The sequence below is a fragment of the Cheilinus undulatus genome, linkage group 23 (assembly GCF_018320785.1).
Source record: "Cheilinus undulatus linkage group 23, ASM1832078v1, whole genome shotgun sequence".
Classification (NCBI taxonomy): Eukaryota; Metazoa; Chordata; class Actinopteri; order Labriformes; family Labridae; genus Cheilinus; species Cheilinus undulatus.
The window spans coordinates 17,870,647-17,889,259 of record NC_054887.1 but is presented as its reverse complement, the minus strand read 5'-3'; the positions used below and the strand labels follow the sequence as shown (position 1 = coordinate 17,889,259).

The 18,613-nt window shown below is 39.8% G+C and overlaps 1 protein-coding gene across 3 annotated transcripts in view; it reads right to left on the bottom strand.

Annotated features, from left to right (window-relative positions):
* exoc4 (exocyst complex component 4) overlaps window positions 1–18,613 on the bottom strand; it is a 187,452-nt gene that overhangs the window by 59,044 nt on the left and 109,795 nt on the right. For all 3 annotated transcript variants that reach the window (XM_041780750.1, XM_041780753.1, XM_041780754.1), the window contains exons 12-13: window positions 14,322–14,424; window positions 11,958–12,074 (exon numbers count right to left, since the gene is read on the bottom strand). In XM_041780750.1, the coding sequence (XP_041636684.1) occupies window positions 11,958–12,074; window positions 14,322–14,424 (220 nt within the window). The remainder of the gene's footprint in view (window positions 1–11,957; window positions 12,075–14,321; window positions 14,425–18,613) is intronic.

Below are 18,613 nucleotides of genomic sequence, written 5' to 3'. Positions count from 1 at the left end.
CAAACAAAAAGGCGTGAATATTGTGTTAAATATATATCTATTATGTTAATATGAATATATAAACAGCATGAACAAAGCTCCGCTCTGTCTTTTTTGTGAGAAAGAAACATTTTCAAGGTAGGTTGTAGGCCCTGGGCAGCTGGACGCGAGCCTCAGGAGTATATGTGTTCTGTGTGAGATAACCGGGAGAAGGTGGGTGGTGAAGATTGTTACACCGTGAGCGCTGAGAAAAGAGTCAGAAGAGAAGGCTTTGAGTTGAGCAAAACACTCTGAATTAATCAGGTTTAGAGTTGATTTAAAGAGAAAAAGGTTTGTTTTTAATTGTTTTAGCACGTAGTAAAAGAGAGTGTAGACTCTGATGTACTATATACCTGTTTAATTACCATGCAACAATCTAAACAGAATGTAAATGCATGGATTTGTATTCAAAAACATTTGAAATCTAACAAGACACGGGCTCCCAGACTTAGTCATACCCTTGTGCACTTTAGCCTTTGGCAGCTACTCCCCTCAAGCAAAATTTCTCAAAATCTTTGTAAATTATAATGGCAAAAAATTTGAATTTCATGAAAAAGGTTGTTTAAAAGTGACATTTCAGTATTTTGAAGTGAAGTCATATGAGGTATGTAGCAGTAGCAGTGGCATTAGCCTCTAGTGGTTTAGTGAGCATTGCTCCTTTAAGGGTGCTTTCACATTAGGCCCAGATGTTTTGAACTGCACCATGGCGCGACCCTGAGCTGTTATCATCAACACTTAAACTGAAAAAGTCTTGAACTATTTCAGGAAAAAATGGAATGGAACTTTTTATGATATTCTAATATTCTGAGATGCATATGTGTAAAAATCAAAATTAATAGCGGATTTCTACAACCATAAATCAAGTGTATAGTGTTAGTTCAGACAGGACATGGAGTCGAGCACCACCATAATTAAGATCAGCTGATCTCACCAAGTCTTCGTCAGCTGACAGCCAGCTGATTCGCTCTAAGCACACCATTGGCTAATCACACTCATCCTGCCATATTTAAACTGCTCTAGCCTGGCTATGCTTTGCTGCTCCCTCTACATACCCTCCTCCACCCCAGCTCCTCCTCTATGCTTTATTTGACCTAATCAATGTCATTTTTTGTCACTGATGTCTGCTTTGCTCTGGGTTTTTGCTGCTTCTCTCCCTGCCTCTGACTTTGCTTGTAGGCACAGGAGAAGCAGGAATGTGTGCTGCTCCTGCTTGATGCTTTCCTCATAGACTTGTGGAGGAGCAGAGGGATCCCAGAACAGCCACAGTACCAAATAAAAAATAGCAATGAGAGCACATTAATAACTGCTAATAAAGAGAATTTATAAACCACAAAACTATTTCTTGACAAAGTGGTCCTGACTAAATAAGGGATAAAGTAGCCAACAGACTAAGCAATGCATGGAGTGAATCCAACCAGTTTGAAATACTGCACACTGTCGTAGTTCAAGTGAAGCCAAGCTGGTAACAAAGACATAACCTTCAACAAGTGAAGTTTCACAGTGATTAAGACTTTGTCTCTTTGTGTGTTGCAGGATCTCATTTGGAGAGCTGCCAAATTTTCTGAGAGTGTTTTTGAGGTGCCTCTTTCCATGATAGCTCTAAACAGTTATGAAATTGCTGACCATGGGCTCAGTCTATTTAAAGATAGAAAGAATGGTAGTTGGATCCAAGAACTCTTTGGACTACACCTAAGAGTGTTTATATTTTGTTATGGCTGGCTTATTTTGGCTGAATTAAAATTGTATCTAGCTACCCTGGGATTTTGTTTTCCTAATAAAACCTGAGAGTGTCCTTGTGTTTACTTCCTGGTGTGTGTCTCCCTGTGGTGGTGTGAGTCAGTGTGAGTGCATGTGTGCATACAAAGCCATCCTAATACCCTCTTTCTTCCCCTCTTCCTCCCACTTCCACTTGTGTCCCAATCACGGCGCATGGCTTCAGCAGCTAACAGGTGTATTGTGTCGTGATTGCTGATGGGAGCAGGTTGCTGAGAGGCTCCTTAATAAAGAGAAGTTCTAATCTACGGTGTGTATGTGAGAGCGATGTGAGGGGGGCAAGCTAATCAACTGGAGGCGATCAGCCCCCTTACAAATAAACACTGCCTCCACACATCATCACAAATAAAAAGGTCAGTGTCATTACAGTTTCTGGAGGTGGATGTGCATATGTGCCTGTGTGCAATTAACATGTGTGTCTGCCCGCTTCCTCTCCTCTCTCAAAGCAACATGTGCATATGAAAATTTAAAAGGTCAACATCATTAGCAGGCCACTGGCAGCAGAATATATCCGCAGTGCACGGAGCATTCTGGCAGCTGACAGCGAAGAGGATGAAATCAGTCTTTATTTGGCTCTTCTGCAAAATACATGTGTGAGTCACAAATGCAGGGCCAATTTAAGCACACAGACACAGGTACAAAGGACTAGTTAGCAGCTATTGTTTAGGGATGCTGCAGACTTGTACTTAGTGCAAAAGAAGCAACCGATGCAATTATGGTGTTGTGCAAGCAGAATATAAACTATTGTCTCCTTGTGTGTATGCTTGCATGTTAGTGTGGCACAAAGTGAGCGTGTAAGGTGGACATAAGGGGGGGTTGTGCTAAGATTAATGGAGCCAATCTCCTCAGCTATCCAGCAGAGTGACCATACACCCCCTATCCTACTTTCTTCCTCTATTCTATTCCCATCTCTCTCTCTCTTTCTCCCTGGATCTAACTCTAATTAAATGAATCAATCAGTGGCAGCCCCAAAGCTGGACAGATAGCATCACGCTGCTAGAGCTAGCGGCATGTATGTTTCCGTACCAGAAGTACATTAAAAACAGAGGAGGGATACATTGGAGTAACAATAGCAGCAACAAATGAAGGTTTAAAGACATCAAAAATAAGCTGGGAGCATATAGAAGCAACCATTTGTCGCCGCTCCTCCTATCAGCTAAAGCAGTGTTATTACACGGCTGCATGAATGAACGTTAACCTTTCCCTCTGAACTATATACTGTCCTTATCTCACTCTCCTAGTGGACAATATATAACCGGTGTCGGGCTTATAATCATATCATTATTATGTAATATATGCACATGATATATATATAAAGTGCTGCACTGGGTGCTGCTGCTGCCTTGTGATAGGAAAATCAGCACCCGCATCAATGAAACTTATTAACCTAAGCCCACATTGCATGTTTTATGCTTATTAAAGGTACAATATTCACCTTGACTCTGATGCAGTGTTTCCCAAAGTCACTTTGTTCATTTCTAGTGGTGAGATATCACTGACAAAGGGTCAAAGAATTCACATAACAAAGATGTATTCAATAATAAAGGTCTAATACAAATGTTAATGCTATGGAAATCTAACCATAAATATTCCCTTTATGCTGCAAAAGAGCAGCAAAGATAGACCTATCATATATATAGCAAAGGGTAAAAAAATAATATGAATGTAATGTTCTAGTACTTACATGCTTATTTAAATGCAGTGATACAGTGATAAATGTATGGCACTTTATCTCTTTGGCATGAGAGCCAAATTTGAACAACAAAATCAATGAGAAAGGTTAATAAATACAGATGCTGCACAGTGCATCGTATCTAAAGCAGTAAATAATAATAATACATTGACAGAAATAAATGTCCAAGTAAATTATTCAATATAAGTAAAAGAGCGGACCGAAAAAGCAGCAGCCAGAAAAATTTGCCTGACTTACACATACAGTACATATTAGCTGAAAAGAGCAGTACTACAGAGAAATCCTGCCTCTGTCTTGAAGTCACGTTTGGTTTATTTTTGGCACAGTAAAGTAAAAAAAAAACAAAACATAAAACATAAAGTAAGTAAAAAGTATTTTTCATTATTGAGAGCTTGAAAACTTCTATTTCAAACAGTGTCTTAAGTAGTGGTCTTCAACTGGTGGGTTGGGACCCAAAAGTGGGTCTGGCAGCTGTTTTACAATGGGTCACAATGTGTTTTAGAAAAAAATGGTGGCAAAAAGTCTGTAAAGTACTGAAGTCCTTCATGGGCATGCATCCATACATTTTTTTTGCCATAATGCCTTAATTTAAACTAGGAATGGGGACTATTAATCAATGATCGATTAATTGGTTATTAAGAATTTGGTCGATCACGTGGAATTTAGTCAGTCTGATGATGGCATTTAATAAAGAGACTAAACACGTCTTACTCTGCACTGCACATCAATATCTACGGTCATGACATTGTGAGTGGGTTTTGTTTTTGTTTGTTGTTGGGTTTTTTTGTTTAAATGAGGCCCGCTCTCTGTTATATGATGGGGTGTTGATTTTGGATTCCTTCTAACTTTATTTTGAGAAAGAAATGGCAGCCAACTAAGGTTATTGTTTGTTGTGGTTGTTTTGGGGTTTGAATAGTTTTTGAGATGCTTGCATATTTTTTTGTGCATCCCCACAATAGGTAAAACAATAGACCATGCTTTGTTTATGTTAGAGAGCCCTAGGCTTTCAAAGGGTGAAAATAAATAAATCATTAAGAAACACACTTATTAGTTACCTGTTTTTGTTATATCGGGAAGTATATATATATATATATATATATATATATATATATATATATATATATGCCCATGTATGTATGTTTTTATACATACATAACAATAAATCAATTAATTGATCGTTAACATTATAGATGCTCGAGTTGGCAGGTTTCTTCCAAACGCCCATCCCTAATTTAAACATTTTCTCATTTTTTTCAACTTATATATCTCCTTTTCATGCAGTAACACCTCAGTTTTTCTCATGATTATGAGGTAATTCCTCGAGATCTCTGGAAAATTGGCAAGAATGTATACATTACCATGGAGTAACAGCTTGCAAAATGTGCTATTTTTGTTCTGTCTTCTTTTTCAGTCATACATTTTGATATATCCCTTGCATGGATATATTTCACATTCACCCAAAAACTTCCCATACAAAGCATTTCGTAGAGGCAGGACTGTTTGCCCTTGGAGGAATGTTCTGTCTGTCACATCCACGGCCAATTGGAGCGACAAGACAAAATAAAATAAAATAAAAGTAACAGACATGTGCAGCTTCAGTGCTAACCTTAGCTAGACAGGCTAGCACTACTGATTTGGCTGAAGCATGAAGCCAAGCAGTCCAGACCTGATTAAATTGCCACTTTTCTGCAGCTACATTCAAGCTAATCCCGTGCCGACTACTAACCGGTGGGGTTGTAGGAGCCATACTAGGAGGCCATAAGGTGTAATGCACAGATCTCTTCAGAAGGTATCACTGCTGGGTACAAGTAGATCACTTTTAGGTAGGAACCTTCATGGAGGTGTCAGGTGTTGCTAGACGGAGGAGCTCATACAGTTTTCTGACAGCCATGCCGGGAAACACTGAGTGGTAAGTGTGAATCTTGAATGGGAGTTTATGGATTTGTTGGAACCCTGCATGTGAAAAGCATTGAAAACCATTGTTGGATTACAAATAAATCTTCTGTAAAGAAAGAGAATATTGGACTGTCTGATCTCACAAGAAGCTCAGGATCAGTGCCACGGTGAGCGCGTCAATAAGTAAATTAGTCCGTCTATGTAGCCCTCAGTGGCTTCAAGTTTAGACTTAGCCGCTATGAGGGTATTTAACCGCTTGGCCCAAGTTTCTCACCAAATGCTGAACTGTCCTTTTCTTGATGTTACATTTGAACACATAACGACTTTCTACTTACGCTCACCTGGTTTTCATTTCACTGAGCTGAACTTGAACACATCATAAGAAACTGAAATGAGCTAGAGCTGATTAACTTGTCAGATTTAACATTTTTAACCAGTAGTAGTTACCACAGTTTAAGAGTGGGATTCACAGCTGATTACAGCAGACCCAGTGGGTTGCAGATATATGCGAATATGAGGCAAAACGTCTATGGTGGACTTTTATTTTGAAGGATGTCTTCATCTCCTTGTTGCATCACATTTTTATTCAATCTTAACCCAAGACCTCTGAAACTGGTGTTTTCCTCCGTCCACTACATGGCGACATTTGTTGGCTAATAAGGCCACTTCAAAGTATTTGATTGTATTTGAAAAAAGATATGGGTAAATGGAAAGCTCTTCAATCATATCTGGCATCCATATTTTAAAAAATATGAGAGTGCGTGTGTATGTGTCGATTACATTTCTGCTTGGCTCCTTCCTTCCCCGCTCTTTCCCAGAACATACAAAAACCACACATGCTTAACGCTAATGTCTTCCTCCAGTTGGAACCCTGGCGCACATTAACACGTGCTTCAGTGGTTGCGGAGAGCAGATGCGTCTATAAAATGTGCTCCCCTACGGTGTCCCGCATGTGGCTGCTGCAGCCAAGGTGTGTGTGTGAGACGTGTTTAATGTGCTGTAGCAATATTGAGCTCTCTCACTCTCCCTCTCATCAAGCGATGCCAGCAGAGTGTGTCACTCTCTGATAACACACCTGGCACGGAGGGTGTCATGGCACTTAAAGGGAGCACATGTGTGTGAACGAACATGCCCACACTCACAGGGAGATGTACACCTCCGCATCTGCTCTTTTATAGGAAAAATCTCGAGCATTAAATGGGGCTGTCACTATAATCTTTAATTAGCCATTGCAGTGACGGAGATGGTCGAGTTACCAACTGTCCAGCTCTTGAATTACTTCCAGATATCACACCGACTTCCATTTCAGGATAAGAAAGGTGTCAAAACCTTTATCAAAAGCTCTCAACACAGCATAAGAAATAAAAATGACACACTGAGGAAGACAGATTTCTTATAAAAGTGACAGTGGATGAAGACTCACAGCCAAGCCCGCCCACAGAATTGGCTGGGCCCCTGAAAAACCCAGAGAATCGGGCCTATCCTGGTGTGATTTATTGATATCAATGCGTGTGTGTTGGATCAGTAGCATTGGTGTTAGCGTCCTGGCTAACAGTTACTTCATTTTGGAGCTGAAAGGAGAGTCAAGCTATTATTGCGTTCTGATGTTCATTATTTATTTGTGCCACTTTTTAACCTCTTTTTATCACTGTTTCCAACCAGCCAAAGTTCTTTCTACTTTACACCCATTGCTGCCACTTTTTAACTGCTTTTCACCATTTTTACTGCCAATTTTTGGCACCTTTATTCCTTTCTTAATCCAGATTTTCTTCTTTATCCAGATTTTCCACTTTTAACAAATTTTTGCTACTTTCAAACCGATTTTCAACACTTATGTCTGCCAATTTTTAACATATATAGCCCAAATTTGCCATTCTTTAAAACTTTTTTACCATTTTAACTCCCATTTTTGCCACGATTAGCCTTTCTTTTGCTACTTTTAACAAATTTTTGCCGATTGTACACCATTTTTGCCACCTTTTATTTTTACCACTTTCACCAATTTCTGCCACGTTTTTTTCTTTTTTGACCCAGATTTGTGGCTTTATCCCAATTTTGCCACACTTGGACCAATTTTTTGCCACCAGTGAACCAGTTTCGCCATTTTTACTGCCCATTTTTGCCACTTTGGACCTCTTTCATCTTTTTTACCTCCCACTTTTGTCACTTTAAACTGAATTTTGATACTTTTATCCCATTTTTACCAGTATTTCACCATTTTTCTCAGCCAATCTTTGCAACTTTTCAACCCATTTTTGCCAGTTTGCAATTATTCATTTCCTCTTAAAGTTGTAACAATTCCCTCTACTTCACTTTCTGGAATCCTGACGTTTGTGTACATCATGGCTAACGCAGTCCAACATTCCATCTTTCCAAATGGTTTAGTTCAGCATACCCACCCAAACAGCCAACAAATAAAAAGGTAATTCTGTTTCAAGCAAATGGGTTTATATTGTGAATTCTTTTTTTGTTGCTTTGATAAGATCATTTATTCAGGTTAAATATGAAATGTGTTTGTCAGATTTATTTTGCAATGGACCATGATTTTCCTCCCCTTTTCTGGCCCCCCCATTTGGCTAGGCCGTAGAAAGCTCCCCCCCCCCCATGGGAGGCCTTGCTCACAGCAAACAGTGTGAGGGCCTTTCAATTGCAGGCAAAACAAAACCACACACAGGTAGCAAAACACATGAAAAAAGTAGCAAAAAAGGCACAAATGCCATTGTGACCCTGGTATGTGAATGGCACGAGAAGAAGAGCCAAAGCCTCTTTTATTTAGCCCAATTAAAAAAGGCAAAAAGCCCAAACAAAAGGAGTGTTTTATTGCACTCCCCACTATCAGCAGAAAGGCTCATTAGCCGCAGCAGCATAATTAGCAAGATGCTACACTCCTCGTTAAGGAGGGGCACAGCGCCGTAAACAAACCCCACTGAACTCCAAACGCCTACGGTCTCTCTCTCTCTGTAATGATCTGCCACCACTGTTCCCTCCCTGTGAGAGAACCAGGCGAACAGACAGGACGGCTCTGACAGAAACACACACACACACTGACAAATCCAACGTTTGTGACACACACAGCAAAAAAACAAACTACCTCTCTGGGACACTGTCTTCCTTGACAACTGCATGGACAAAACGCACATGCGCCGACATCACACACAAAGCTGTCAAAAAAATATGTGTGTGAGAAACATTTTTTACAATATTGAAGAGACAGAGAGCCATACTCCACCAAACATCCACGATATCTGACAGCTGAGACACAAGAAAGTCGTGCCAACTGTCTGGATCTCCACTTTGGCACTGCTGTAATCTTCAAGCAGCCAAGAGCACGTTTTGAATAAGAAAGGCTGCCAGAATTAGCAGGATGAGCCTGTGGTTAAATGTGGCGCAGTCAATGAGGCAGTCATTATCAGTTAATTTTTTTTCATTTAAACCCTCCGGAAATTTGGCTTGAAATTGTCAAAATGCAAAAATGATATCAAAGTTCAAAGTCTCATCAAGCATCTGCAAAATCTGGGTTAAAATGCTCATTTAACACTTTTAGAGAACAGAGCTCATTACACTGTTTAGAAAATGATTCAAGGCCATGTAGGAGTGGCAGATCGCATTTTGACTGACATTTGCCTGGCGCTGTGAAATTGAGAATCAGTGAAAGTCAGCCCAGAACCGTTTGTGAAGCCTCTGAGTCTGAATCAGAGGAAGAAATAAGGGAATCTGTTTAAAAAAAATCTGTGAAATTTGAAAATGTTTTGCTATCAAATTTATAGATAAAAGTGAGCAAACAATACAATTTCTGCTGAGATGCCCTGTCTTTGTTCTTCAGCTATAAATGCCATGCTGTTAGCTTGAGCTTTATTGTTTTAAAGGGGACATATTATGCAAAAATCACCTTTTCAGGCTTTTCTAACAAAAGTATGTGCCCCTGGCCTGTTTACAATCCCCTCAAGCACCAGGAAAATCCATTTCCTCCCCCCTCTCTTTGTCCACTTTTCTGAAAATGTGTGCTGAAACAAGCCGTTCTTAGATTTTCCCCTCATGATGTCATGTGAGGAGTTATTCTCGCCCCCAGGTTCGGTTGGCCCTCCCCTCTTGGAAGGAGTTATGCCCTCCTCTCCTGATCTTCCTCTCAGAGATCAGGAGAGCCACATCCATTTCCTGAGAGGGGTGGGGTAAGGGGCGAAGTCAGACAGCTCGGTAACATTTAAAGCCACAGACACAGAAACAGCTTGTTCTGAGAAGGGCTGAAACAGAAAGGTTGTTTTTCGACATGTAAAAATCTAATACAGTGGGCGCAGGTGGCCGAGTGGTTAAGGTGCGCCCCATGTACACGGACGGCCTGGCTTAGAAACCTGCCTGAGGCCCTTTACCGCATGTCTCTCTCCTGCTCTGGTCCCTGTTTCCGACTCTATCCACTATCCTCTATCGAATAAAGGCACAAAAATGCCCAAAATAAACCTTTAAAAAATAAAAAAAAATCCAATACTGGAATGTTTTTTCAGCAACAGACTTCACAGGCATGTTTTGGGGACCTCTGAGACCAATATAAACTTGTCTTAAAAGAGTAAAATATGTCCCCTTTAAATCCATGAAAAACTTAAGTAAAGGATAAATAACAAAAAAAACTTCAGATATTCTCACACAGCTTTCAATCATTACAATATTTTTCAGCTAAAAGTACCCAGAACTTTCAGTTCCAGGTACTTCTATTCAAGGTACTAAATGACCCCTTTGGCCTACTGTTGTCTTTTGTTTCTGTTCAGGTCTGAAGTCCTGGGGAGACAGAGAAACTCAATATAATGTGCTATCAGATCTTTTATTAATACGGATTAAGATGCCAAAGATCTAATATCAAAGGGACTAAAAGTAACCGTGATTTTTGGCAGAAACCACATATGTAGGAAAAATATTGATTTGATTTTTGTGATTTACACCTTTTGTGGATTTGACGCTTTTCAGTCATCCAGGTTATCCAAAGCTTGAAACGAGACAACTGGACTTGGTAGAGGTTGCTAAGATGTTTCATCTAACCTCTGACAAGCTTCAGCTGTTAAATTGGCTGTGGCCAGAGAGAACTGGTACATGGTGAATGGACTTACACTTGTATTACCAGTTCTAGTCATCTGACTAGTACTACTAGCTTATCCCATTCCAAACCCATCCATACCCATTTACACCACTGATGAAGTGACATGAGACCGCAGGAACTGGGCACTGAAACAACAACCTCTCGATTGCTGGACGACCGACTACCTACTGATCCACAGCTGCCCAAATGTTGGTCTATTAGAATGGTAATGATCTTGTTGGTCGTATATGAGTTGTTGGCAGAGTCGCTAAGACAGCAGGCACACCCCCCATAGTTCCTGGGTTTTTAGAAAGTACTATCCTCTAAGCAGGAACCCTTCAAGGGGTAGATTTTCTACCCCAGAAATAAATTTTGATCCCAGGTCATACAGTTAAATTCCTCAAAGATTCCAAGTTCCTGGGAAAAGTTCCTGTGGTCAAAAATCACCTTATGGTGCAACTCTCTGAATATCTTTACCACAGGAAGTACAATATGCTTTATCTGTATGTTCTTTAAAATGCAGAATTTCAAAAGCTCACAAGCTTTTTGGCTACATCTTCAATGACTGGAACTCATCTTAGACTTTATTTAGGAGGTTTTTCCCTTTTCAAGTATAATCCCCATTCCTGTTCATGGCGTTGTCATCTCATCTATGCATTTCTTCTGCATGTTTCGTTGTATAAGGTTGTCTACTTTTAATCTATATGCAACCAAAAGAAAGTAAACCTTACATTAGTAATTTTGTATTATTACATGTCTATTATTACAAAGATTATGAACTTTTTATTAGCCAAGGCCTTGGCAATAGTGCCCCACTTACATTCATGCCATAAAGCTAACTGCACTGAGTAAAAGTCTCAGAGGAACATGGAAGCAATGACACTCATGTCCACCCACACAGAGATATTTATACAATACATGCACAAAAACCATAGACAGACTAGCACTGAAACGGTTAGCAAAGCTTTATGTGTTGTCTACTATGTTGGTCATGCATTGTCAAAGTTATGTTGTAAATGCCATTGCTGCAGAAAAAATTTGAACCACATATTCTCTCCCTCTGTGTAGGTCAGATGCCTCCATCAGAGACCTGATTCTAGGAGAAAATGACCTAAGGAAAAAGACAATGGTGGATATGAGATACAGCCTAAAGATCAGACATTTTTTCAGCCACAATTATGATCCTGTGTGATAGGTGGCAAGTCAGGTATAATGATCTGAGAGTGAAACAAAGAAGGTACAAGTGTGTGTGTATGTGTGAGTAAAGCTGAAGTTTGATCACAGAGAACTGCAAGGTGAACGATCTCAAGAGAAACTTCCTCCATTGAAACACGGTACAAAGGATAAACAGAGCCAAGCCAGCAGGTACTGTGTCTTTTTAAAGTCTACCTGAGTGCTCAAATGAGAATGCAGGTGTGTTGACTTGGTTTTACTCTGTGGTATTCTTTGTATCTTATTGGTAAATTGAATAAAGTCAGTGTCAATTTGAATTTTGTGTTTGATGCTCCTCACCTGCAGTAGGGGTCTCTGGACGCCCAAGACCTTCATGGTGTCAGCGCTGGCAAGGATCTTCAGTGGATCTGACGCCTTGCTCACCGCTTCGATTTCCTTGTTGATTTCTGTTCGAACCTTAAAGTTGAAATTCAAAAGTTTAAAGTTTTATTCACATTAAAATAAAGAGATATTTTTGCTTTTTACAAGAGTAAAGATGCTTACTGTTACTTATGGGGGTAAAAATGTGTTAAAAACTTGCAGAATATACATAAATAAATACATTGTTTAATATTGAGTTCTGTTATTTTAAATTCAGAAGCTTATTGTTATAATCTGAGGGCAACAATGTTGCATGAAGCAGTTATTATCAACTAGGAATGCGGCATGACTTTGAATACTCAAATAGACACTAATTCAAAGAAATTGAAGGTTTAACTTGATTTTTATCACTTACACTGTACATTTTCAATTTCTTTTTACCATGGCCTGGTTGTAATGTGGCACTACTGCTAAACAGTGGCTGTAGTGCATCTGAATGCTGTTTGCTAACCATAATCAAGTAACAAAAGAAGCAAGCAGCCTGCCTGCTGACATTTGCATGAAACTCTTGAAACACTTGGTTCATTAGCTACAAAATGTACGACTGTAGGAGCCAATGAGAAGAACCAAGGAGTTGCAGATGGAAGGGTAACAGCTTTTTGAGAAGCCAGTGTAGGGGACATTTTTTGTCGTGCTGGTGAGTTGTTTGGATTACAATTGTCCATTATGATGACACTGAAGTTTGAAAGCAATAAATGTATGTATAAGTTTGCCTTGGGTTCCTTTCATCAGACATGGTAAAGCTTATTAGCGCATAGTTAAGCCCAGGTGCAGCACCTCAAAGACTTCCAGCACTGGCTTAGCCTCAACAGCTTTGAAATCATTTGTCAATCATAAAACAAAAGTGCCCAAATATGATCTGATAGTAGTTTTTGACCTTTAAACAACTAAGAACAATTTCAATAGTGGATGTACATGCCATCAAGCTTGACCTTGGCTACTGAACCAAGGTCAAGCTTGATGGCATTTCTTTTGTCTGGGCCTTTTCGCCCCTGGTGACCAACCCAGAGACCATCTGCGGTTCTTGGGCCTTTGGGACATCCACTGCATGACCAGGAGTTCATGGCAACCCTACAACACGCCCTAGGCCGTGATTGCTCACCAAATCCACCCCTCACTGTGCACTAAAGGTGTGGATGATTCTACCATGACCCTGGTAAAATGCAAGAACACCCAGAGCATGACCCGGGTTGTGTCAATCCTCCTTTATGCCCAATGGTGCCCTCAGGCAGCTTACTTGCCATTACACGCCTTAATTCAGCCTCAATCTTTGGCTTTTTGGCAGTATATTAGGCTATATCAGCTATTTTCTTTTACCTCAAGGCGTGCTTTACTTCTCTCAACTTAACAAACAGTTGCAAAATGTATGTAAATTTACAGTTAAACAGCCTGTTTCACATAATATTGCCAAATATAAAGATAGTTTAAGTTAAACTGAAGTAACCAAAATGCTACCCATTAATGGCAGGTTCCATTATGTCTTAGCATAATGCTAACACACACTTAGGATATCGCTTTCATAACATGGATTGTTCAGTGTGTTTTTTTCCCATCACGTCATCACAACTCTGTAAAATGTCAATGCATTTCTCCATCTATCTGTGCTGCATCACAATCTTGTATCATTGAGTGTTTTTTAAAGGCTAATGGAGATGAAAGTGGCAGCATGTTTATAAAGAAAAGTTTATATATGATTCATGACTTTGCTTGAAATTACCACCCCTATTTTAAACATGATGGTTTGCTTATAAAGCTCAATTTTCCACAATCAAATGAAAAGATAAAAGTTTATTAAATTTTTGTGGAAATATTTTTTATTATGATGTTGTTACATACTGATTGAAAAAAGCAATCTATTTGTCCTCTGGCCATCTATGAGCTTGGAAATTTAAAAGCCATTTAGTATGACAGGGTATGATTAAAGCAATATTGAGAAGACCAAGAAGTACAATTTTCCCAGAACTCTGCCATTGGGTTTCAGTGTTATCAGATTTTGAAAAACTGAAGGGAAACAGCACTACATTTAGGCCAATGGATTGTCCCACAGCTACATCATTGGTTCTGTTCCATTCAATTCAATACAATACAAAACTTTCTGGCTATTGTGTGCCAAGAACAGACAGTGACTTTTTTTTATTAGCAGAATACAAAACATAGAAATAACAGAGTCTGTTTTGCTTTGAAATACTTATTTTCTTTCAGAGCTCCAGTGTTCTGCCAAAGTACTGCTTTACTCCATTCTGTCAGACAGCATAAAAGGAATTCTTGTGTCATTTTACTGACCTGGTTAAGGAAGAGGTCATTGATGTAGTACGTGAGGAAGGCTCGGAGCTGGCACTGCTTGGCTTGACCCTGCCCCATGTTCATCTCTATCTCGTGAATGAACCTGGACAGAGGACGACACAAGAGGAACGAACCTTTAAATATCAAACATACACCAGCATCATGACATCACCAGCTGTTGTGAACCATGATCACAGAAGCAATGAGACATGAACTTGTGCTCAGTAACTGAGAACCCTTGCATGAATGGGTCCTACATGGCCTGTCTGGGATGTTAAGATCTGCTGTGGGAGCTTAATTTTTATAAGCTCTGTATAATATTCAAGGTGAGCAAGACAGTAAGCTTTAAAGTACTGCTGTGGTACTATTAGTGCAAGACTTTACCAGACAACTGTGGTAGTAGTATTAACCTAAAACCTCCCCACAGAGAAAAGTATGATAAGACACAATAAATTACATTTAGTTAAGTAATTAGTCAACCTCCTACTACATAATACAACACTCTGCCCTACAATATAACACCATATGATCTATTATGATATAATAAGATCTGGTACTATTTCATTATGTGCACCAAGATTGGAGCAAGCTGATGGCCCTGCTTTTTAACAGCCTTTCTCACTCATTCTGTACAAAAACATACATGCACCTGAGACAACTATCGCTTGACGTGTGGTCTCTAAGACACCAAAACCTGACCAGGGCCCGGCAGGACTGTCTTTTATTTTTGCAGTGAGTCTGCACAGAGGAATGCTGTTCTAAAGCCATTATAAGTCAAAGACTAGGGGCGAGGATCCTAACTAGACCTACTCGGGCCATGTTGGACCAGCCTCAGGCTTGGGTTTGGGTTAGGGCAGAGAATCTTATCTCTATACAAAACACAATCTGCAATAATACAATAACATATTATATGACACTACACAAAACAATGTGGCAAAATCAAATAGGACAGGCTATGAAATTAAAGGACACTGTATCCTATCAAAACAGACTAAACCAAACGAACTGATACGCTTTATTGTCCCCTCAAGGAAATTCGTCTTGGATTTAAGTGCTGCATAAATGTGCAAATAGAAAAAAATATTTTAACTCAATACAAAAATACAATCAGTCCTGCAGCATTCATATTCACAATTCCTCACAGTAAGCTGGGGTCTGGTGGTCACTTTGGGTCAGACAGTAATGTATGGCTTGGCAGAGGCACACACACTCCTCGTTTGTCAGGGAATCACTGGTCACTGGCCCCGTCTCACACACACACTACAGGGTGAACCATGCACGAGTGAGCGCCACCTCAAGCGCTCAGCACATATAAATGCACAAATAAATCAAACTCCTCTCAAAGAATTCTTTGACCTGTGAGACCTGAGATATATATATGACCTTAACTTATCAAAGAGAGAGAGAGAGGATAAAGATGAATGTTTCCTGGGAGAAAATCAAGCAAAACTGAGTTCTTAGATGGAATATAAGACTGAGGTAAAGCTAAGATGATGACTCTAGATGGTGATTTGGAAGGGCAAAGCTATTTGTTAAAAGCAGTAGGAGCTCTGCATTATTTGGAGGCAACATAAACAACCCTGGACACAAGCAGAACTACATATCATAGTTGGTATACACAGATGGACATGACAGCTCGCAAACAGTGAAGCCAATTCATTTGGGGCACCTGCTAACACAGTTCACTGTGTCATCCACTAATGCAAGTTAAGGCTGTATCATGCAAAGATGGCGCCATATGTGAACACAATCCAAAAATTGCAATGTCTTCTCCAGGCTGAAGCTCATTTAAAGGCCAAATGGAAAACTGTTCTGTGGTCAGAGTAATCTAAATGTGAAATTCTGTATATACTTTCCAGCATCTGTGGTTTCCATAGAGGTTTTAGGGCTGCTGTTAGGTCATTAGCTCTGCCTCCTCCATGTTAACTGATTGGACATGCGTATGTCCAATTTATTCTTTTTATGAAAGGCTTTTCTTTAGCTCTTGTTTGTGTGAAACCATGATTTATAAATCTGTTCATAAATGCTGCTCTTTTGGTGCATTGTGCACCATATTTGAAGAGTAGAGGAAGAATGGTGAGAGTCTAAAGCAGTAGTTTCAAAAGGCATGGCAAGGTACACAAGGCAAGTTTAGATGTGCCCTGGTAATTTGTACAACCATACATTAATATAACAACTTTACAACAACTAAAGACACTGTTGCAAGTGTTAAGCAGGCTATTTTGCATGGATATGCAACTAATCAGCTTAATTGAAAACAGGTCAGTAACATGACTGGGTATAAAAGGAGCATTTTAGTAAGGCAGAGTCTCTCAGAATTTAAAATGAGAAGCCCACAAATCCTCAAAAAAATTCATCTTAACATCGTGGAACAGTTTCAGAAAATTGTGACAACTTTGAATATCCCTCCATATATAGAACATAATATCAAAAGATTCAGAAAATCTGGAGAAATCTCTCTACTCAAGGTAAAAGGCAGAAGGTCAATGATTGATGCTCGTGATCTTCAGACCCTCAGGCGACTCTGCATTAAAAACAGGCATGCAGCTCTGGGAATCACTGCATGGGCTCAGGAAACCATCGTCTGTCAACATAGATGGCTGTGCCATTCACAAATGCAAGTTAAATCTGTAACATGCAAAGAACAAGCCCTATGTGAACACAATCCAAAAACACACCATCTTCTCTGTGCCAAAGCCCATTTAAAATGGACTGAGGCAAAATGGAAAACTGTTCTGTGGTCAAATTAATTAAATTTGAGCTTATTTTAAAAAGCACAGATAGCACAGATGCTAAGAGATACATAGAGGTTTAAGAATAATATATGTTCACTTCCAGACAACGTCTCTTTCAGGGAAGGCCTTGCATATGCAGTCCAGAACTTCCACCAACAAAAACATTTGAAGCATTATAAGACAAAACATCTGGTAAAGAAAACCCAGGACTGTTGAGCTGCTAGAATCCTACTTCAGACAAGAATGGGACAACATTCCTTTCCCAAAACTCCAGCAACTGGTCTTCTCACTTCCTAGATATTTATAGACTCTTGTTGGTTGGCGATATTGTGACTCCACCAGCAGATCCATACTGCAGACTGTCACTTCAAATGTGCAACATCAAGAGTGTTATTATGGCTTCACTTTTGTACCACTGAAGAAGGTGGAGATACACCACCCATCTTTATTCCAGTAGGTAAAAGGAGAAGATTGTTAAGCTAGCATGAACACACTTCAGAAAACGCTCATAAGAGAAACAAATTAGCACTATCTTTGAGATAAAACTACTCAGCATCTGCTCCAATTAGTCAGCAAGAACTGAGGCGTGTGAGTGGAACCTCAACCTCTTCTAAATCCTTCATTGATTCCCTTTACAACTACCCCAACAGAAAGTTAAACAGGAGAAACTCTTCTGTGGCCTCATTAAAACTGTCAAGCTGGCAAAACAAAGGAGGCCAGACATACAGCTTCTGTTTAAATATGTAGAAAGCACAACTTAAACACTCTGTCTTTCAAAAAAATACAATTCCTGCTGACATCTTCATTCCCAAAAATCGATCCTTTCACAAAAGTTGCCAGTTTAAACGTGCATGGTGTTGTTCAGGGATCCATCTCGCGCTGTCATTATTGTCATTGTTTCAATATGAGTGTCAGGATGATGGATCTTCAAGTTGGTGTGAGAGCACAGATGGATTTTTGCAGGCAGGGGTGATAACGTTTGAGTAATGTAGCAAAGACGAGGCAGTAAAACGACTTTGTCGATCCAGAGGGCCATCTGGAGACGAGCCGCAAGCCCCTTCACAATAATACAGAGCCCATGGGTGTTGCAAGAAGCTTCAGCCAAGGTAACTGGGCTAAAAGCACCATCGGGGGCCACAATATAAACCCCGACATGTCAGCAAATTTACATTTTAGGAGGGTAGGTGTCGTTAGAAAGACAACACGCATTAAAGAGAGTGTTTAGGGAGAGAATTTAGAGGGAATCATTTGAAATAAAGAGTCGTAAAAGCTGGATTTAAATGCAAATGGATTAATAAAGCTGAGAAGAGCTTAAAGATTTCCAAATGGATCTTGAAAGAGAATCTCCTCCAGCTCATTATCATTACATCCGCATCTTCCCAAATGTTGCTGATGGTGTGGCATACTGCACAGAGAGTAACAGCTTCTGGAGAAGATGATGGTGGCGATAAAAAATGACACCAAACAAAGCTAACACACACTGTACAGCCATTCAAAAGCCATCAGCTTCACTCAACTGCAGATGAATCACAAACTCAGAAGAGCTTTTTCTTCTTT